Source organism: Mauremys mutica, chromosome 9 (genome assembly GCF_020497125.1).
Source record: "Mauremys mutica isolate MM-2020 ecotype Southern chromosome 9, ASM2049712v1, whole genome shotgun sequence".
NCBI lineage: Eukaryota > Metazoa > Chordata > Testudines > Geoemydidae > Mauremys > Mauremys mutica.
The window spans coordinates 106,117,727-106,133,583 of NC_059080.1; the positions used below are offsets into that span (position 1 = coordinate 106,117,727).

General features: G+C 42.3%; 1 protein-coding gene across 1 annotated transcript in view; it reads left to right on the forward strand.

The window, feature by feature from the left end:
* LOC123377755 (tropomodulin-3-like) overlaps positions 1-4,078 on the forward strand; it is a 61,991-nt gene extending 57,913 nt beyond the window's left edge. The window contains exon 10 of the mRNA XM_045030992.1: positions 711-4,078. Coding sequence (XP_044886927.1) covers positions 711-745 — 35 coding nt within the window. The 3' untranslated portion in view covers positions 746-4,078. The remainder of the gene's footprint in view (positions 1-710) is intronic.
* The last annotated feature ends 11,779 nt before the right edge of the window (positions 4,079-15,857 follow it).

A 15,857-nucleotide genomic window follows, 5' to 3' on the forward strand; every position in this document is an offset into this window, starting at 1 on the left:
AAAAGGAGATGTTAATTTGATCAGGAAAGAGAAAATGCAAGACAAACTGATTATTTCACTTATACGCTACGTAGAACATCAGGGTTTTACTTTAAACATTAAGCGTACTCCAATCATTCAGTCAATACTGCATATTCTTTGACTGTAAATAGCATGTGAGTTTTAGTAACTTTATTCACCAATCTTTTGTTCGTCCCTTGTGTAATTTATTGTTTTAAGAGATCTGAAAATTTATTCACTCTGATAATGGACTGAAGATTATCAGATTACTGAACATGTGTTAATATTGTAAAGTTTTTTTACCAAGTCTTAGAGTGTTCTGAAGCTTTTGTATATTCCTAATTAGAACTATAATTAAGCACAGTGCTAGAGAATGGTATATATGAAGTCAAGAATAACTGTTGAATCTGCTCACCAAATTTCAAGTGATATGACATTATTATACTCTAATTCTTACCATATAAATCTTAAATTGTTCATGAGTATCGAAATAAGGTACTCAGAGTTGCTAATAAGCAAATTTGAAATGATGAATAGTGCTAAATATTAATTAACTGTTTGTTTGGAATGAAATTTTACATAGCTGAAAGAATTGTAGTTTAAAAGGTTAACTACTACTAATTGTCCTGTTAGCTGTTGAGATATTGTGGAGATCCTTAGACAATTATTACAGATTTATAATTGTATTTTCTCTTTTCTTATGGACACAGTTCGCAAGAGAAGGGTTGAAGGAGACAACCAGTAAACCTTGCTGCTGCTAGAATTGCATTGTGTGGAGATTTCAAAGGTCCTCAAGGCTCATCTGCTCATCATGGGTGTTGGCAATCTCAGACTTCATTTACTTGGGTAGAAGGGAAAAGACTGGAAACCCCATTCCTTTTTAGTAAAGTTATATTTAGATCTGTGTGGAATGCATCACCTATTTCAATTTGAGACATAGTAACTGCACCAGACTTTGCAAGATCAGATTTTTTAGAACGTTTTTGTATTCAAGACTTTAGCTATACTTTCCACTAAAGTAATGTAAATTTTGAAATCAGTGGACTAGTTGTCTGTATTCAGAGGATGATACATGAAGGGATCAATGGGCAAACAATGGAGTATGTTTCTGATAGGAAAGCTGGGGATGGTTATTTAAATGGAGGGATTTGTATATTTTTGAGAACAATGTTTTAGAGAAAAGGGATTCTTCACACAGAACAATTGGACTCTTATTTGTAGCTATTACTTCAGCCTTCTTGTTCGTATACACTGAACATAAATCTTTCACAGCTGTCAAAGTTGCAGTTCTTCCTTTTTATCTTGATTGGCTAATATGCTTTCTTGATACTTTGATAAAGCCAAAAGTCGTCCCTTTTCTGATGAAAACGTGAATTGAATAAGGGCTGTTTCTGCCCTCCAATACATTTGGAGAAGAACTAATTAAAAGATGAGGGTGGGTGTCTTGAAAAATCAACATCTGTACTAACCAAAAAAAAGCTTCCAAAGTAGCTTACATTTCTGAATATTCTAAAAGACTGTACTTTGTTCTGATGTGTTTAAACTGGACATCTTTAGATTGATTTAGTGTGTTCATCAGCATTGTTTTAGATTATATTCTTGTATAAAAATGTATCTCTAAATATCTTAAATGACATAGGAGTTTTCTAGCAGTAGTGAACATGCATTCTTTAAGAAATGCTGGTAGTGTGTATAGGAAAAGCAGCCTTGTGCAGCTCTGAAATGATATACGTAATCTTCTGTGGCAGGTTGCAACTGAGAAATTCTGTTAAACTAAAAACAGCAGTCAACCATACTTCCTGTGAAATAGTGACCACTGTACTAGACGGATCTTTACCTTCCACTCTGACAAAGTTCCTCTTGTTCCATCATCACAACATGTTATGCAGAAACTTAACAAATGTAGTGTCTAATCTGCATTGGGTAGTAGATTCATGCTGTTATTCCAAGCCATTTATTTTAAAGAGAAATATTTAGAGCTCTGTAGCTAGGAAAACAAATTAGCGAACAAAAGTCACTTCAGTTTCTGTACATAACAGCTGTGGACTCTTTTGAAATATTGCAAAACTTAGTTTTTATTTTCATTGTGCTATTTTTGAATTGCACTATACTTGATTGCGCAGTGCTGACCGTTAGACCATAACAGACGGAAAAGCATGTTCTAAGGAATTGGACAGTCTATTTACAGTGACTTATATAATTCAACTGACTTAACTGTCCAGTGTCCATAAAATGAACATAAATACAGTAAAAGATAAATACAGTAAATTTTTTTAAAAGCCATATATAGGTGATGTGGAGAAAAATGAGATTTTTGCATCATGCTGTACATAGTTTTACAATGTACAACTTTTTCTTTAGAATAATCCCCTATTATTGTGCCCACTTCTACGCTACCACAAATCATGTTTTAGGTCTTTAAAAATTCAGACTTCATTCTTAAAATGAATTTAAAATTTTATGGCAAGTACACAACAACTTTTAAACTATAGTACCTTCAATGAAGATATAAATAATTAGGTTTTACAAGGGTGGAAAGATGAATTATCATTTAAAAATTGGGAATGTAGTGGTTAATTCTGAATAAACATCAGTGTGTTATGGCCTAAAAGGCATGGATGTAACCATGTAAAAATGAAAGGAAGTTGGAATGAATTCTATTGAAAAACCAAAGATTTCCTTCACTGCACATTTTTGAATGAACAGAGATATGATATTGTTAGTTATAAAAAAGACTCCTTTTGCCTTTGGTTTACAATATTTAAATTTTTTACATAATTTAAGCAGACTTTGTTGTGAGAATGCTATCCTAAAGTTTAAGTTCTTATATATTTGCATGCAAAAATACATTAAAAGCTAAGCATCTTTTCAAGAGATGGTGCTATACCCGTGTGGCCAAAGCATGGTATACATGTATTAAGGTGTCTGAAACTATTTTACGGTGCCTAATGTTTAAAACACCAAGGAATCATTTTGTGTCAAATAAGCAGGCTGTAAAACCTTCTCTTCCTTCTATTGTCAAAGGGTTGCATATTTATAAAATCTAATTTTTGTCATATCTGTTTGATCAGCCTCTAGACAAATTAGCCAGTTACTTTATATTTGTAATTGAAGATAGAGGAGGAAAATGAAAGGCAATGAGGTGGGAGGAAAATTGATAAGGAAAAACATTTTTTCTTCTCTACGCTACTTGTTTAAATTATGTCTGGCCCATCAGTGGCATAAGTGGAAATCAATGGTTGGTTGAAGACGTGTAGCGGTCAGGAGTCCTGTCACAGTTGAAAGTAATGGGCATCTTTGCTCCAGATCCTTAATAGCATAGCCCCAGTGAAGTAAATTAGGTAGCTCTGTTGTGGATGGCTGAGGCTAGACACATGATGGCAACCTTAGCAGAGAAATTAGACAGATTGGACATGGAGAATTAACCATAGAGACTTGTCCCTTCAAGTTAGGTTTGAGGCACATTTGGCAGGGCAGTATGAAGATGCTTTAATAATTGCTGCCTGTGATTTATCTTGTGTGTGGATAAATGAAGGAATCCAGAGCTGTCAAATACCATAATCAAACTCGGCAAGCAAAGCTGACATTTTGATTTACTGGCTTCAAATATATAGTAGGGTCTTGGATATGATGAGCTCATATTTTATGGGTGGTATTACTTCAGCAATAAATTACTATAAAAACCAGGCTGCTTTCCCAAAAGAGGTGGTGATTATGTGCTTTTTTTTAAGTCTGTAATTGATTCATGGTTAATTCACTTTTTTTTAAATATGCACTAAATCTGGAAAATCAAGTAACCACACATTTTGTTGATAGTTTTGGGTTCCATTCTTAATACACAGAATCATAGATTGAATATGTTTCCCAAACATTCTGTAAATTATCTACTTACAGTTATACTCTAGAGAAATGTCATCATCTCCACAGCTTTTTGTATGAATAATGCTGTTTGTAAGCTATGAATTACAGAGTCTGTTAAGTTTAAGTTTCCATTGAGGAAACATGAATTGAGTATTTTAGCATATCAGCACTGTATGCTGTCAAGCCGTATTACATTAAAAATCCTGAAACCTCAAAATATTATTTGTTTGGTTTTTTTAACAGAACACTAATTTAGCAGAAAGGTGAAGCTGGCGTATACTTCAGGCTCCTGCTTGTACCTTTGCCATTGGGAATGCTTGTGCCCAAACGGCTCTTCTGGGAGTCAACACCTGTCATTGGCTATAATTTGATTTTCACATGGGAAAAATGTTAGCTTAGCATACGGCAGAAAATAACAATTAGTGGCAAACTGTTGTTGTCAACTCAGTTCCATGCTCGCAGCCATTTAATCCTATGGACTAGATTTGTTTTAGCTTCTGCTGGGATAATGTAGACTGCAGGTTCCTGGCAACACAAATCTGCAGCTTTGCTTGGGGAACAAACTTTGTACTCTCTCCCTCTGCCTTGGGGATCTTTAGAACTGTGGGCTGTGCTAGCCAACAAATGGAGCTTGGCCTGGGACAATACAGGATCTAGGAACCCAAGATATGCAGTATTTTCGGTACATCCCTTAGGAATCTCTACTAGCAGGCTTCTGTGGATCCCCAGCAAAACTCCCTCTCCAGGACAGCTGCCGTCTTAGACATGGTGGAATCAGAATTTCCAATCCTGCACCAACAGGGGTAACACTAACCCAGAAGTATCTGCTAAAATATAATCTATGAAAGTCCAAATAATTAAAAAGCAGTCTGTTCCATATACCTGTAGTCTTGTATAGAACTCATGGGAACGCTTCGGCAGTCTTTGTTGGGGTCATTTCATAAAAGCAAATTGGGTAATAAGTACATTAAATATGGTCTCAAGAGACACTACTTATTTTCCAAAATTAATACTTGGAAACATGTCTGTTTTCCAATCAAATTTCCTTTGAACTCTTGAGAGTCATATTAATAGACCTATTACATAATTTTGCCCAGTAAAAGGACACGGTGTCTTTGAATTTCTCCTCATATGCAGTAGTGGGTAATACCTCTCATGAGTTACATTTCTAATACTTTCCACTTCATCAGTGCTCAGGCCTTGAGAAGTATACCAGACACCTAGCCAGGAATAGATTGGAAAAATTTGTGAGAAAAAGGGCACTATCAACCATTACTCTGGTGACCCAGTCTCCCTCCCCATCTCCATCCTTAAACAGCTGCTGGAGTCCTACCACAGGCCTGTCCTATGCCCTGCTTGTGAAGGGGAATTCTCTCACATCAACTACTTAATACGTTCAACAGCTGGGGATGGTGGCTTTCAAAGTGAAAAACACTCTCTGCTGCCTGTCCAGGAGTTCCCAATCTTTATTGTCTGGGTGATGGAAGTAGGTAGGTGGTCTCTTCCACCCCTCGCCATAGCCTCAATTGTTTGTATCCTTCTGCCTCCTGAATAGCTCCTGCTTTATGCTGCTGCCACACTTGATTTCAAAGCAGCAATAGGTTGAAACAGATTGAAATCTATTGCTTCATGTCAGTTTCACTGGCACCCAGAGGCTACTGAATAATAGCAGTGAAGGGAACCTGAGGCCAGGTCTTACCATAGTAAATCATTCTAAGTTATGCTGCTTCAGTTACGTGAATATGCTCTCCCGCTGACTTCCCTTACTCTTCTCGGAGATGTGGAGTACAGAAATCAACAGGACAGCACTCTCCTATCTATTTAGCACTTCTTCACCACACCTGCTAAAGAAGTGCTGATTTAGCTCCGTAGTGAAGACATGGCCAGAATCTTATCAATTTCACTCTTTTGTGCTTGGGAAAAACTATGAGCTTATAGAGAGGCACTGGGCTGTCTGCAGGCTTGGGGCAGACAGCACTATAGCAGGTCTCATTTGGAAAATTATCTTCATTACAATGGGGGTTAGAAATTTAACTTTTTTTTTTTTAATGAAAGCTCAAATTCTGCAAGAAGGTACTTAGTATCCCCGCCTGGCCCCTCACCCAATTTGCCAAGGAAAATGTGTGGCGTGAATGAACTGTTTCCAAGCTTTTACCATACAATATTAAAAAGGGCCGTGTTGTGCATTACAACTGAGATAAAGTTAAATTTCTAATAGCTCTTACAGCACTTTTTATCAGTAGCTCTCAAAGCACTTTGCAAAGGAGTTGTACATCATTATCCCCATTTTACAGATGTGTAAATCATTTAAATGTCTGCATGAACTTGAAGCCACATCTCCCCTGGCCTCTGATTTTCCTTGTACAAATGTGATTGTACAGAGGCAGTTGTAAGACAGGCTGAAAACTTAATCCCCCATATGAATCATCCATTCCTGTTCTTTTCCACCATCATTTTTAATTTTCTGAAGAGTTTTTGTATTAGCAGTGTGTGGGGAGGAGAGGGGAGGAGAAAAATTGGACACTAAATGGTTACTTGGTGTTTTCTGTTTGTAAACTGAATCTAAAGCAGAGTTTCTCATGATAAATTTTTTGGTGGCCTCAAAGTGCAGCCACCAACTTTTGCCGGTGGCTGTTGACAGTTGTTCCTAAAATACTTAACTTTATGGAAAAACAATTCTATACAGACACGTACATGTCCAAATCATTGTAATTTGTTTATGTAGTACGAAGATGGTAAGAAGTAGAGCTCCCCATTCAGCACACATGGACTTTGCTCCTATTCTTGTGCTCAGAGTGTGTTATGGTGCGGGGGCCTCTGACCCTGTCAGGGAGCTGCCAAGCCCTGCAGCAGCCCAGAGCTGTTGAGCTGCTGCAGTAGCTACATCATCTGTAAACAGCAAGTGTAGCCCCAGGTGGGAAAGCGCCGACCCAACTCTGTCCCTTCCACTCATGGACCTTCAGCGAGAGCCCGCCCTGGGGAAGGTGGGTTGGGAACTCACCAGCTGCCTACGGAGTCCCCAACTCCCTGTGCCTCGGCTGGGCAGGAGTGAGGGAGGTGCCACAGGGAATGTCCTGACAACCAAACACTGCACCTGCTTCCACTGACAAGATCTGCCTCCAGCCCCACCCGTCTCCAGAGGCGCTGCCTGGAACCCCCGAGGAGGCTGAGCACTGCAGGGCACCAATCCTTGCTGGCAGCACCAGCACAAACACCAAGGCAGCGCATCTCACTGCCCTTGGTAACAGCTATTCAGGAGCAACAGCTGGGCACTGTTTCTCCCATCTCTGCCCATGCTTTGGAGACTCGTGGATGCAAAAAAATCCACTGGTGGCCACATGTGAGAAACGCTGATTTAAAGTGTTTTAAAATGCAGTTAGAGGCTAAACTCTTTCACTATTGATTCCCTGTAGTGTAAATGAGAGCAAAACTTCCCCCATTGTCACCTAGCAAAGTTTATACATTGTGAAGCAAAATTTGGATTTTATTTAATATTTGCGCATTTTAAACTGCCCATTTACCTGGAGACAAAGGGAAAAACAAGTCACCCTTCTGGTAGAACACTTAAGAATGTAGGTTCCTGCTTGACATGGGTGAGTCATGATTAGACTTACCGGTACATTGTTTACCAGCTCTAATGATGCCTATTTCTGCCACACTAGTGAAGGGCTGTAACCGGTTCTCCCCAAACCCAGCATCTGAGCTTGCCTCTGCCCTGGTTTCTCTTGGTTAAGCTGATATGTCAGCTCACAGGCCAGTGTGTCAAAGCAGCTCCCACCCATATCAGTATTTCAGTCCCTTTTCTCAGGGCTGCATTTATTGTTCAAACACACACACAGTTCAGCATCCATCAAAATAGGAAAACCAGGTCCTACTGCCTGGTTCTTCCTAAGACCACTACCTCAGAGGGCTTCTGCTGCTGTCTGTTCCCAGCCAGCTCTTTCACCTACCTGCTGTGGCAAGTCCTCTTCCCTCCAGCTCCTTTTTCCTAACCCAGAACCTCCTGCAGAAGCCTCTTTGCAGCTCTTATCCGTATGTGAGCTGCTTGTTGGCCTTTTATTGCACTAATCTGGGAGGCAGCTAATCAGTTACAGGTGGGGACTAAAACCCAGTCTGTAGGTACTACATGAGGAACAAATACACCTCTACCCTGATATACCGTGACCCGATATAACACAAATTCGGATACAACGCGGTAAAGCAGCGCTCCGGGGGGGGGGGCAGGGCTGCACGCTCCAGCGGATCAAAGCAAGTTTGATATAACACGGTTTCACCTATAATGCAGTAAGATTTTTTGGCTCCCGAGGACAGCATTACATCGGGGTAGAGGTGTATTTAATAATGGCTTTTCAATCTAGCAGAGAAAGGTCCTGCAAGATCCAAGTGCTGGAAATTGAAACCAGACAAATTCAGAGTGGAAATAAGGCACACATTTTAAAGGGAGGAGGGGAAAGAGCAATTAACCCCTAGAACAATTTACCAGTGTGTCTGACCATTTTAAATCAAGACTGGATGTTTTTCTAAAATATCTGATCTAGAGATTATTGTGGGGAAGTTCTATGGCCTGTGCTATACAGGAGGTCAGACTAGATCATCACAGTGATTCCTTCTGGGGTTGGAATGTTTGAGCGTATGAAAAGGCCATCTCACCCTGTGGCAAGGGCTCATTGAAAATGTTCTATTTCAGTTTCCATTTTTTCCGGGTCCAAAGCGTAACATAGCATAAAATCAATGGCAAAGCATTGAGCTTTTGTAATATTTTTTGAAAGTTATTGGAAATACCAAAAAGCAATGACTAACAGAAAGTGTAAGAGCATGAATTGTTAAGGTGGATTGGTTAGAGTGGATAGTAGGAAAAAAATAATTCTTCAGTACATCTTTTTTCTGTCCCTTCCTTTAATGCACATTTTGGGTGTCTCTCCAATAACGGTTTTCAAATAGTGCCTAAACTCTAACCTTGCTTGTGCTGTGATGCCAGAGAAGTTTTCTTACCCCAGAGGACTATGGGAGAAACTTGTAGCATAGTTGTTTGCAGTTACTATTGCTCCTGATTTGCCTTGGTCAAGATTTGAAAATCATTTTAGCAGGGGATTAAAACACAACAAGCTGTTTAGTATTCTGACCTGCTGTGATGAACTAGGTAATACTGATGATATTTGTATGACGATGCTACATGCCTCTCCGTGTCTATGGTGGGTTACTTGCTATGAAGCTAGATCAAAAGGGATTGTTAAAGAAACCAAACAGGAAAAGTAAAACAATGAAATGGTGAGGAGCATCCCCTCAAAGCTAGTCATTTATACAGCTGTGACGGGAAGAAAGAGATCAAAGGCAGCAATAAACTGTTGTGGGTCTGAAGGCCTGGAAAAAAAGGGTTGAGAGGGGCTGCCTAGTGCTAATTGAGAGGCACAGAGCGAGGCTTGCTGTAAGCATGCCAGCTGCCTTCCAGGCCAGGGCAGAGAGCTGATGAGCTAAGCAAGGACAGGATGACAAGTTAGAGCTGTGTTTAGGCTTCACTTCACCTTTTTAACCCAATGTACCTAAAGATGGTGGTATTCCTGTTGTCTAATAAATAGCCTGTTTTGAAGAGGCTGTCTCGTGTCATTGCAAACATCTGCTGGTTGCAGACCTCCCAAGATGGTATGTTTCCAGCAGGTGCACAAGCTCATTTGGACTTGCGGAAGGAGTCACAATGAGAAACAGAAGTGCTGACACCAGGGTCCTAGTTACAGACTTCCTCTTGAGCAGAATGGAGGCCCAAGGCCTACCACAAAGAAGAAGGGGGCACTTGTAGGAAAAGATTGTACACAGGTCAGAGGCATAGCACGCCCTGCAGATCTGTCATCTGCCAAAAGCTATTCAGCGTTAACATTCTGCTTTATCCTTAACTCACCCAATAGTTCAATCACAAATGTGTTATTGCTGCTGTAAATAACAGGCACTGCTTTATTCTGAAGTGGTAGAACAAGTTTTTCATGTTTGCATGATAGAATTATAAGGCTGTCCTATCAGTGTTGAACAACATGTAGGTAATTCGAAAATAGAAAATGTTAGACATCTTAACAGGGCGTTCCCCTTCAGTTTCAGAAGTCCATATTTGATTCCAAGCATTTTTCAAACCCAATTATTGAACTCTTCAAGTGGTCCTTGTATTGAAAATAATTATTGCAGGGAGTTTTCTTATTTTGGAGTCCACAGTACTTTCCCTCTCTGATGATAACATAGTGCTGCAGGCTCCGGCCATATGGCACAAACTGACTGACCAGTATATATTTTAACACAGCAGTGTTTTATGTCAAGTGTCTGCTTTCAGTCAGAGCACTTTTACCTCTGGCACAAAAGTTTGTGTTTAATTCTTATGCCAGAACTATGGCTTAACAAAATGGTGATGCAGTATTGTCCTTTGGGAAAGGGGTTGTTATGATGTTTCCTTTGCCTCTTAAAACACAACTTAGCTCAGTGAGACAAGTCCTCCCAGGGGTCCAATCCTATGCACACTTACTACAGTGGACAGTTCTTACGAATGTTTTTGTTGACATTATTTGAGCTACCTTGTTGCTAAGCACAAAAGGATGGCATATTTGCCTGATTACTCACTGCTCTAAGGGCTTATAGAAAGACACTGTTGTAAATTGCTTTGTTGTGTACTACTTCTAATGGAAGATATTCAGAACCAAATTTGACTCATAAATTAATGAAAATGTGGCAGAGAAGAGAATGAGCCCATAAATATTCACTCCAAAAGTTGAGGTGGCTATGTAACATTACGGAATGATTTTATAATCTTCACAAGTGGTAGATGTGCTCACCAATCTACCTGGACAGATTGGCTAATAAACATTAGAGAGAGAAGAGACCTATTCTGTCATCTAACTTATCCTGCTGTTGATGCAAAATTGTTCCTTAAATGTGAAGTTCTGTGTATTCCATGATTCAGCGGCTTTAGAATTTGATCTAGCAGACTTAGAATTTGCTCCCTTACCACACTTATGATTGAGAATCTCCACTTTCATTATAAAAAATAAATTTCTTTCTAGCCCTCAGGCTGTGAAGAAAAGCTGAAAAACATGCATTGAATGTGAACTGATGCTGGACCATCTGCCTGAGCTTGCAGACTGCCTGAGCCAGTTCTGAAAGTGGTCAGCCAACCCCACTCATCTTAATGGATTGTTGGCTCTGAAACTGAAAGCATCTGCAGTATATTGTACAATGAAAATGTGGGGTACAATGCAAAATTTAAGGAATTTAATACCAAAGTAAAAAAAACATCTGGATGACAGCTGTTCCCTATAGTCAATATAATTATTTTATTTACAATTAAAAAAGGTAAATGGAGTAAAATGTATGAAAAGCAGAATTTGTTTATACCTTTTCAAAAGGTTGAATGTTTTCTGAGAAAAGCATACTAAGCTTCCAGAACAAAAAGTACAGTATCTCAGCAGCTTTGTTCCAAGCGATTTATAAAAGGATTAGTAAGTGTCATGGGGGAATTTCAGCAGAAAATTACATAAATGTTAAATGTCTCAGTAACAAAGCAAGAGAAGAAAATGGACAGAAAATCAGGGTAAATCTGAAAAGAGCAACCAGCCCATTCTCTGCTGTCTGTTTAAATGTATCTAGTAGACTGGAAAATCCCAGCTTTTTGGCTGTTATAGTTCATAACTACAACTGGAGCCAAGTAGGACAATTTGCTAGCAGCACCTGGCCAATTTAAATCTAAATTTACTCTCTTCCTCTCCCCCAGATTTCTTCATTTTGGTGTCATTTATCCTCTTTCCACCAGACAATGTGTCCCTTTTCCCTACTTGGCTTATCATGGCAGGAATCTTCAGGGACTTCATTGCTCTTAGGAATCCATGACCGAAATGATCTCACTGAGTCAGTTGAGTCAAGATACAGGATTCTCCTCTGTTTGGCCCCTGGAGGTGAAGCATTTGATTCTGCCCCATTTCAGTTTGGGTTTGAAGGACAAGGAATGCTCTATCATGTGGTTTGCTTGAGCTAGGATGCTCCATCCCACCCTGTATTCAGTTTAGTCACTGGTAGGGTAAGTTAAGGACAGTTATGAAAAATATGGGACAGAGTTTATTTTAGGACTGTGGGGTGGTAACTGCCTGAAAAAAAACTTTTATCTGATCCACTTTTACTTAGTAACTCCTTAGTGGAGATGGATTGTAGAACATGAGAAATGAAGAAAGCACAAAACCTTACGGCGTAGGACCAAAACACCTGCTGTCATAGTGTGGATCCCCTGCCGCAAAACACTACGCCTTCGGGAATTCCAGAGTATTGTGGAAAATGAACATCTTTCCATCCACCATGACCTTAACAACATCCCTCACCACCACTTAGTCACATACACCCTTTTGGATTCAGGCATTTAACCTACAACAATGCAACTTCAACCCTGATGAAGCTTGGAAAGCCAAATGGAGTTCACAAGAAGTCAAAATAAATACCCTGTGAAAGACCTAATGTAGAAGATCCTTGGCTTCAATCTCCCATGGAGCTCATGGGCAACCCTAACTGCGTCTGCACAAACCATGGCAGAACAGAAACATGCACGGGTTTGGTCACAGAGACCCCGATGGGACTGCGCACCTGATGTGCTGAAACTACCTCTGAGTCCGTTTTCCCTGTCAGCTTGGGACTCCAGAACCCTGTCCTTGTTGAGCCAGATACGCAAGCCCTGCTGCAACATAGACCCAGGTCTGAACCATGTCCCAAAAGCTGCAGGCTTTAACTGAAAACCACTCAGCAGGCACTTCCTGTCTCCAGCACCTAGCTCCCAATGGGATTCAAACCCCAAATAAATATATTTTACTCTATGAGTTTATCCTGTATAAGCATTATACAAATTGTCCACCCTCAATAACACTGATAGAGAGATATGCACAGCTGTTTGCTCCCCCAGGTATTACTTACTTACTCTAGTTCAATAATTAACAAAAGTGATTTTATTAAGAATAAAAAGTAGGATTTAAGTGGTTCAAAATAATAACAGATAGAACAAAGTAAGTCACCAAGTAAAATAAAAAAAACCCAAACAAGTCTAAGCCTAATACATTAAGAAACTGAATTACAGGTAAATCTCACCCTCAGAGATGTTCCAATAAGTTTCTTTCACAGACTAGACTCCTTCCTAGTCTGAGACCAATCTTTCCCCTGGTACAGACCTTGTTAGTTCCAGCAGGCATCTTAGGTGAAAAGCAGGGGATTCAACATGATTGGGACCCACTTTGTTCAGTTCCACCCATTTAATAGCTTTGGCAAAAGGTGGGAATCCTTTGTCTGTCTCTGGGTTCCCACCCCTCCTTCTAAATGGAAAAGCACCAGGTTAAAGATGGATTCCAGTTCAGGTGCTATGATCACAAGTCCTGTGAGACTTCATTACCCACTCGCTGGCACACATGTATACAGGAAGTCTTATAAGTAAACAGAAACCATCTACAACCAATTGTCCCGGTTAATGGGAGCCATCAAGATTCCAAACCACTATTAATGGCCCACAGTTTTGCATAATTATAATAGGGCCTCAGACATATTTCATATTCCTAATTTCAGATACAAGAATGGTACATTCATACAAATAGGATGAACAAACTCAGTAGATTATACACTCTACTACTCTGGACACAATTATCTAGCTTAACCATCTAAATGTAAAGTTATAGTTGTTCTACATTTACATCAACCATACAAAGAAGAGAAAAAAGTGGATGCCTGAGTTCTGGGATGGGAGGTCACTGGGGTGGATGCCCTGACCCCCATAGTGCAAAGTGAGGCCAAGTTCCGCAAACCTGAGTCAGTGGTCCCCATTCTGGGTAAATGCCAGATCCTGTGTCAATGTGAAGCAACTAGGGACCCATGAGGGATGTGATGATAGTACTGGGAAGAGTTTCCCTGTATGGTAGGTAGACTGGGTTGGCAGGAGGGGTCACTGGACCCTGTGTCATGGGGTTCCTATGGTGGGGCCCTTTTCTCTGGGGTTGGGTCCAGTGGGGAGGGGTGGTGTTGGGGATTATTGGCCCCTCAGTCATATATTCCAAGGCTAGAAGGGACCATTGTGGCTCATCTATTGTGACCTCCTGTAGAACACAGGCCATAGAACTTCCCCCAAATAATTCCTAGAGCATAGATTTTAGAAAAACAGCCTGTCAATTAAAAAAATTATGTTTTATGACTCTCCTGACTAAAAATGTATGCCTTAGTTCCAATCAGCGCTTTGTCTAGCTTCACCTTCCAACCAGGGGCTCGTGTTATAACCTTTGTCTGCTAGACTGAAGCGCCCATTATTAAATATTTGTTCCCCCTGTAGATACTTATAGACTGTACTCAAGTCACACTTTGCTCCTCTCTCTGTGAGACTTAAGCTATATAGTTTATCACGCTAAGGCATGTTTTCAGACCCTTTAATCATTCTCAGGTTCGCCTCACCACCCTCGCCAGTGTAGCAGCATCCTGCTTGCCATGTGGATACCAGAGCTGCCCCTAGTATCCCAGCAGCCATCGCACCTGGCCCAACTCAAATACTCCAGTTTCCAGAGCTATGGGGGTGTTTGTGGAAGCACCGTCCCCCATCCCGGGTGCGGCCTGGTGTTGGGGATTGTGGCTATGGGTGCGCCAAGGTGCGTGGCCAGGCCCTGTGCAGGCTGAAAGGGCTAGAGCAGTAGTTCTCAAACTTCTGTACTGGTGACCCCTTTCACACAGCAAGCCTCTGAGTGAGACACACCCCCCCCCCCTTATACATTAGCAACACTTTGTTATAGCTTTAACCCCATTATAAATGCTGGAGGCAAAGCAGGGTTTGGAGTGGAGGCTGACAGCTCACAACCCCCCCATGTAATAACCTCGTGATGCCCTGAGGGGCCCCAACCCCCAGTTTGAGAACCCCTGGGCTAGAGGGACTTGTGGGCCCCTGCTGTCGGGGAGCTCCGTTAATGTGACGCTGCCCCTTTAAGGCTTCTCCCTCCCCAGGCCTGGGTCGGGTCAGCACAGGCGGCCCCACCCCCCTGACCCCGTACGGCATCAGTCGCTCCGCACGCGCGTCACTGGCTGGCGCCGCGGCCCTTCCGACTTCCTAGTGGGGCGGGAGCGCCGGAAAGGGAGCGCGCGAGGCCTGCGCTTTGCGGCAGTGTCGTGCCCGTGAGCCCGCGCCATGGCGGACATGGAGGACCTGTTCGGGAGCGACGTCGATTCCGAGCCCGAGCAGAAAGGTACCGACGGGGGGGGGCCGCAGGGGGGAGAGAGGCCGGGCCGACCCTCCCCCCACCGCGCTTCCCGTGCTGAACCTTCTCGGCCCCCCCCCGAACGACTGGCCCGTCCGCCTGCCCCTCCGGGGTCTCCCCCTCCCCGCCCAGAGCTGGGAGCGTCCCCTCCCTTTGTCCTTTCCAGGCGGCTTGGATTCCCGTCCGTCCCCCCAGCTCCTTCCCCGGGGCTGGGGGCGCCATCAAGGCCCACAGGGGTGTGGGGCGGGTGGGCTTTGCACCACTGGCCCGTCGGGGGGCCGGGCTTTCTGCCCTCCGCGGTGCCCGGAGCCCCAGTGCTGGCAGCCGGGGGAGGCGGGATGTGGGGGTCGCTGGACTCCCTGCTCTGGACCCGGGGGGTTTCATGGCTAACAGTCGTTAGCAATACCCCAGTATCCGCCTGTTTCCTTTACAGCCGCAGTTAAAGGTGGCCCGGTTCTCCAGCCCCATGGATTCGACTGAGGGGCTGGACAGTGGAAATTGCCTGAACCCGGGCGGGGCTGGGGGGGGTTCTCACTGATTCTCTCCTGTTGATAGTAACTCGCCTTGCGTCCGCTTTCTTTCTGCTTCATACAAGTCCTTCGTATTGTAAAGGACGCCAGCGCTGTAGTGAAACAGACTGTCACAGCTCGGGCTCACATGATACGAATTTTAATGCAACTTAGATCGGGTTTGCTGTTAGGGTGGGCAAACTTTTTGGTGCCCAACGGTCACGTTTGGGTTGCAAAACTGTATGGAGGGCTGGGTAGG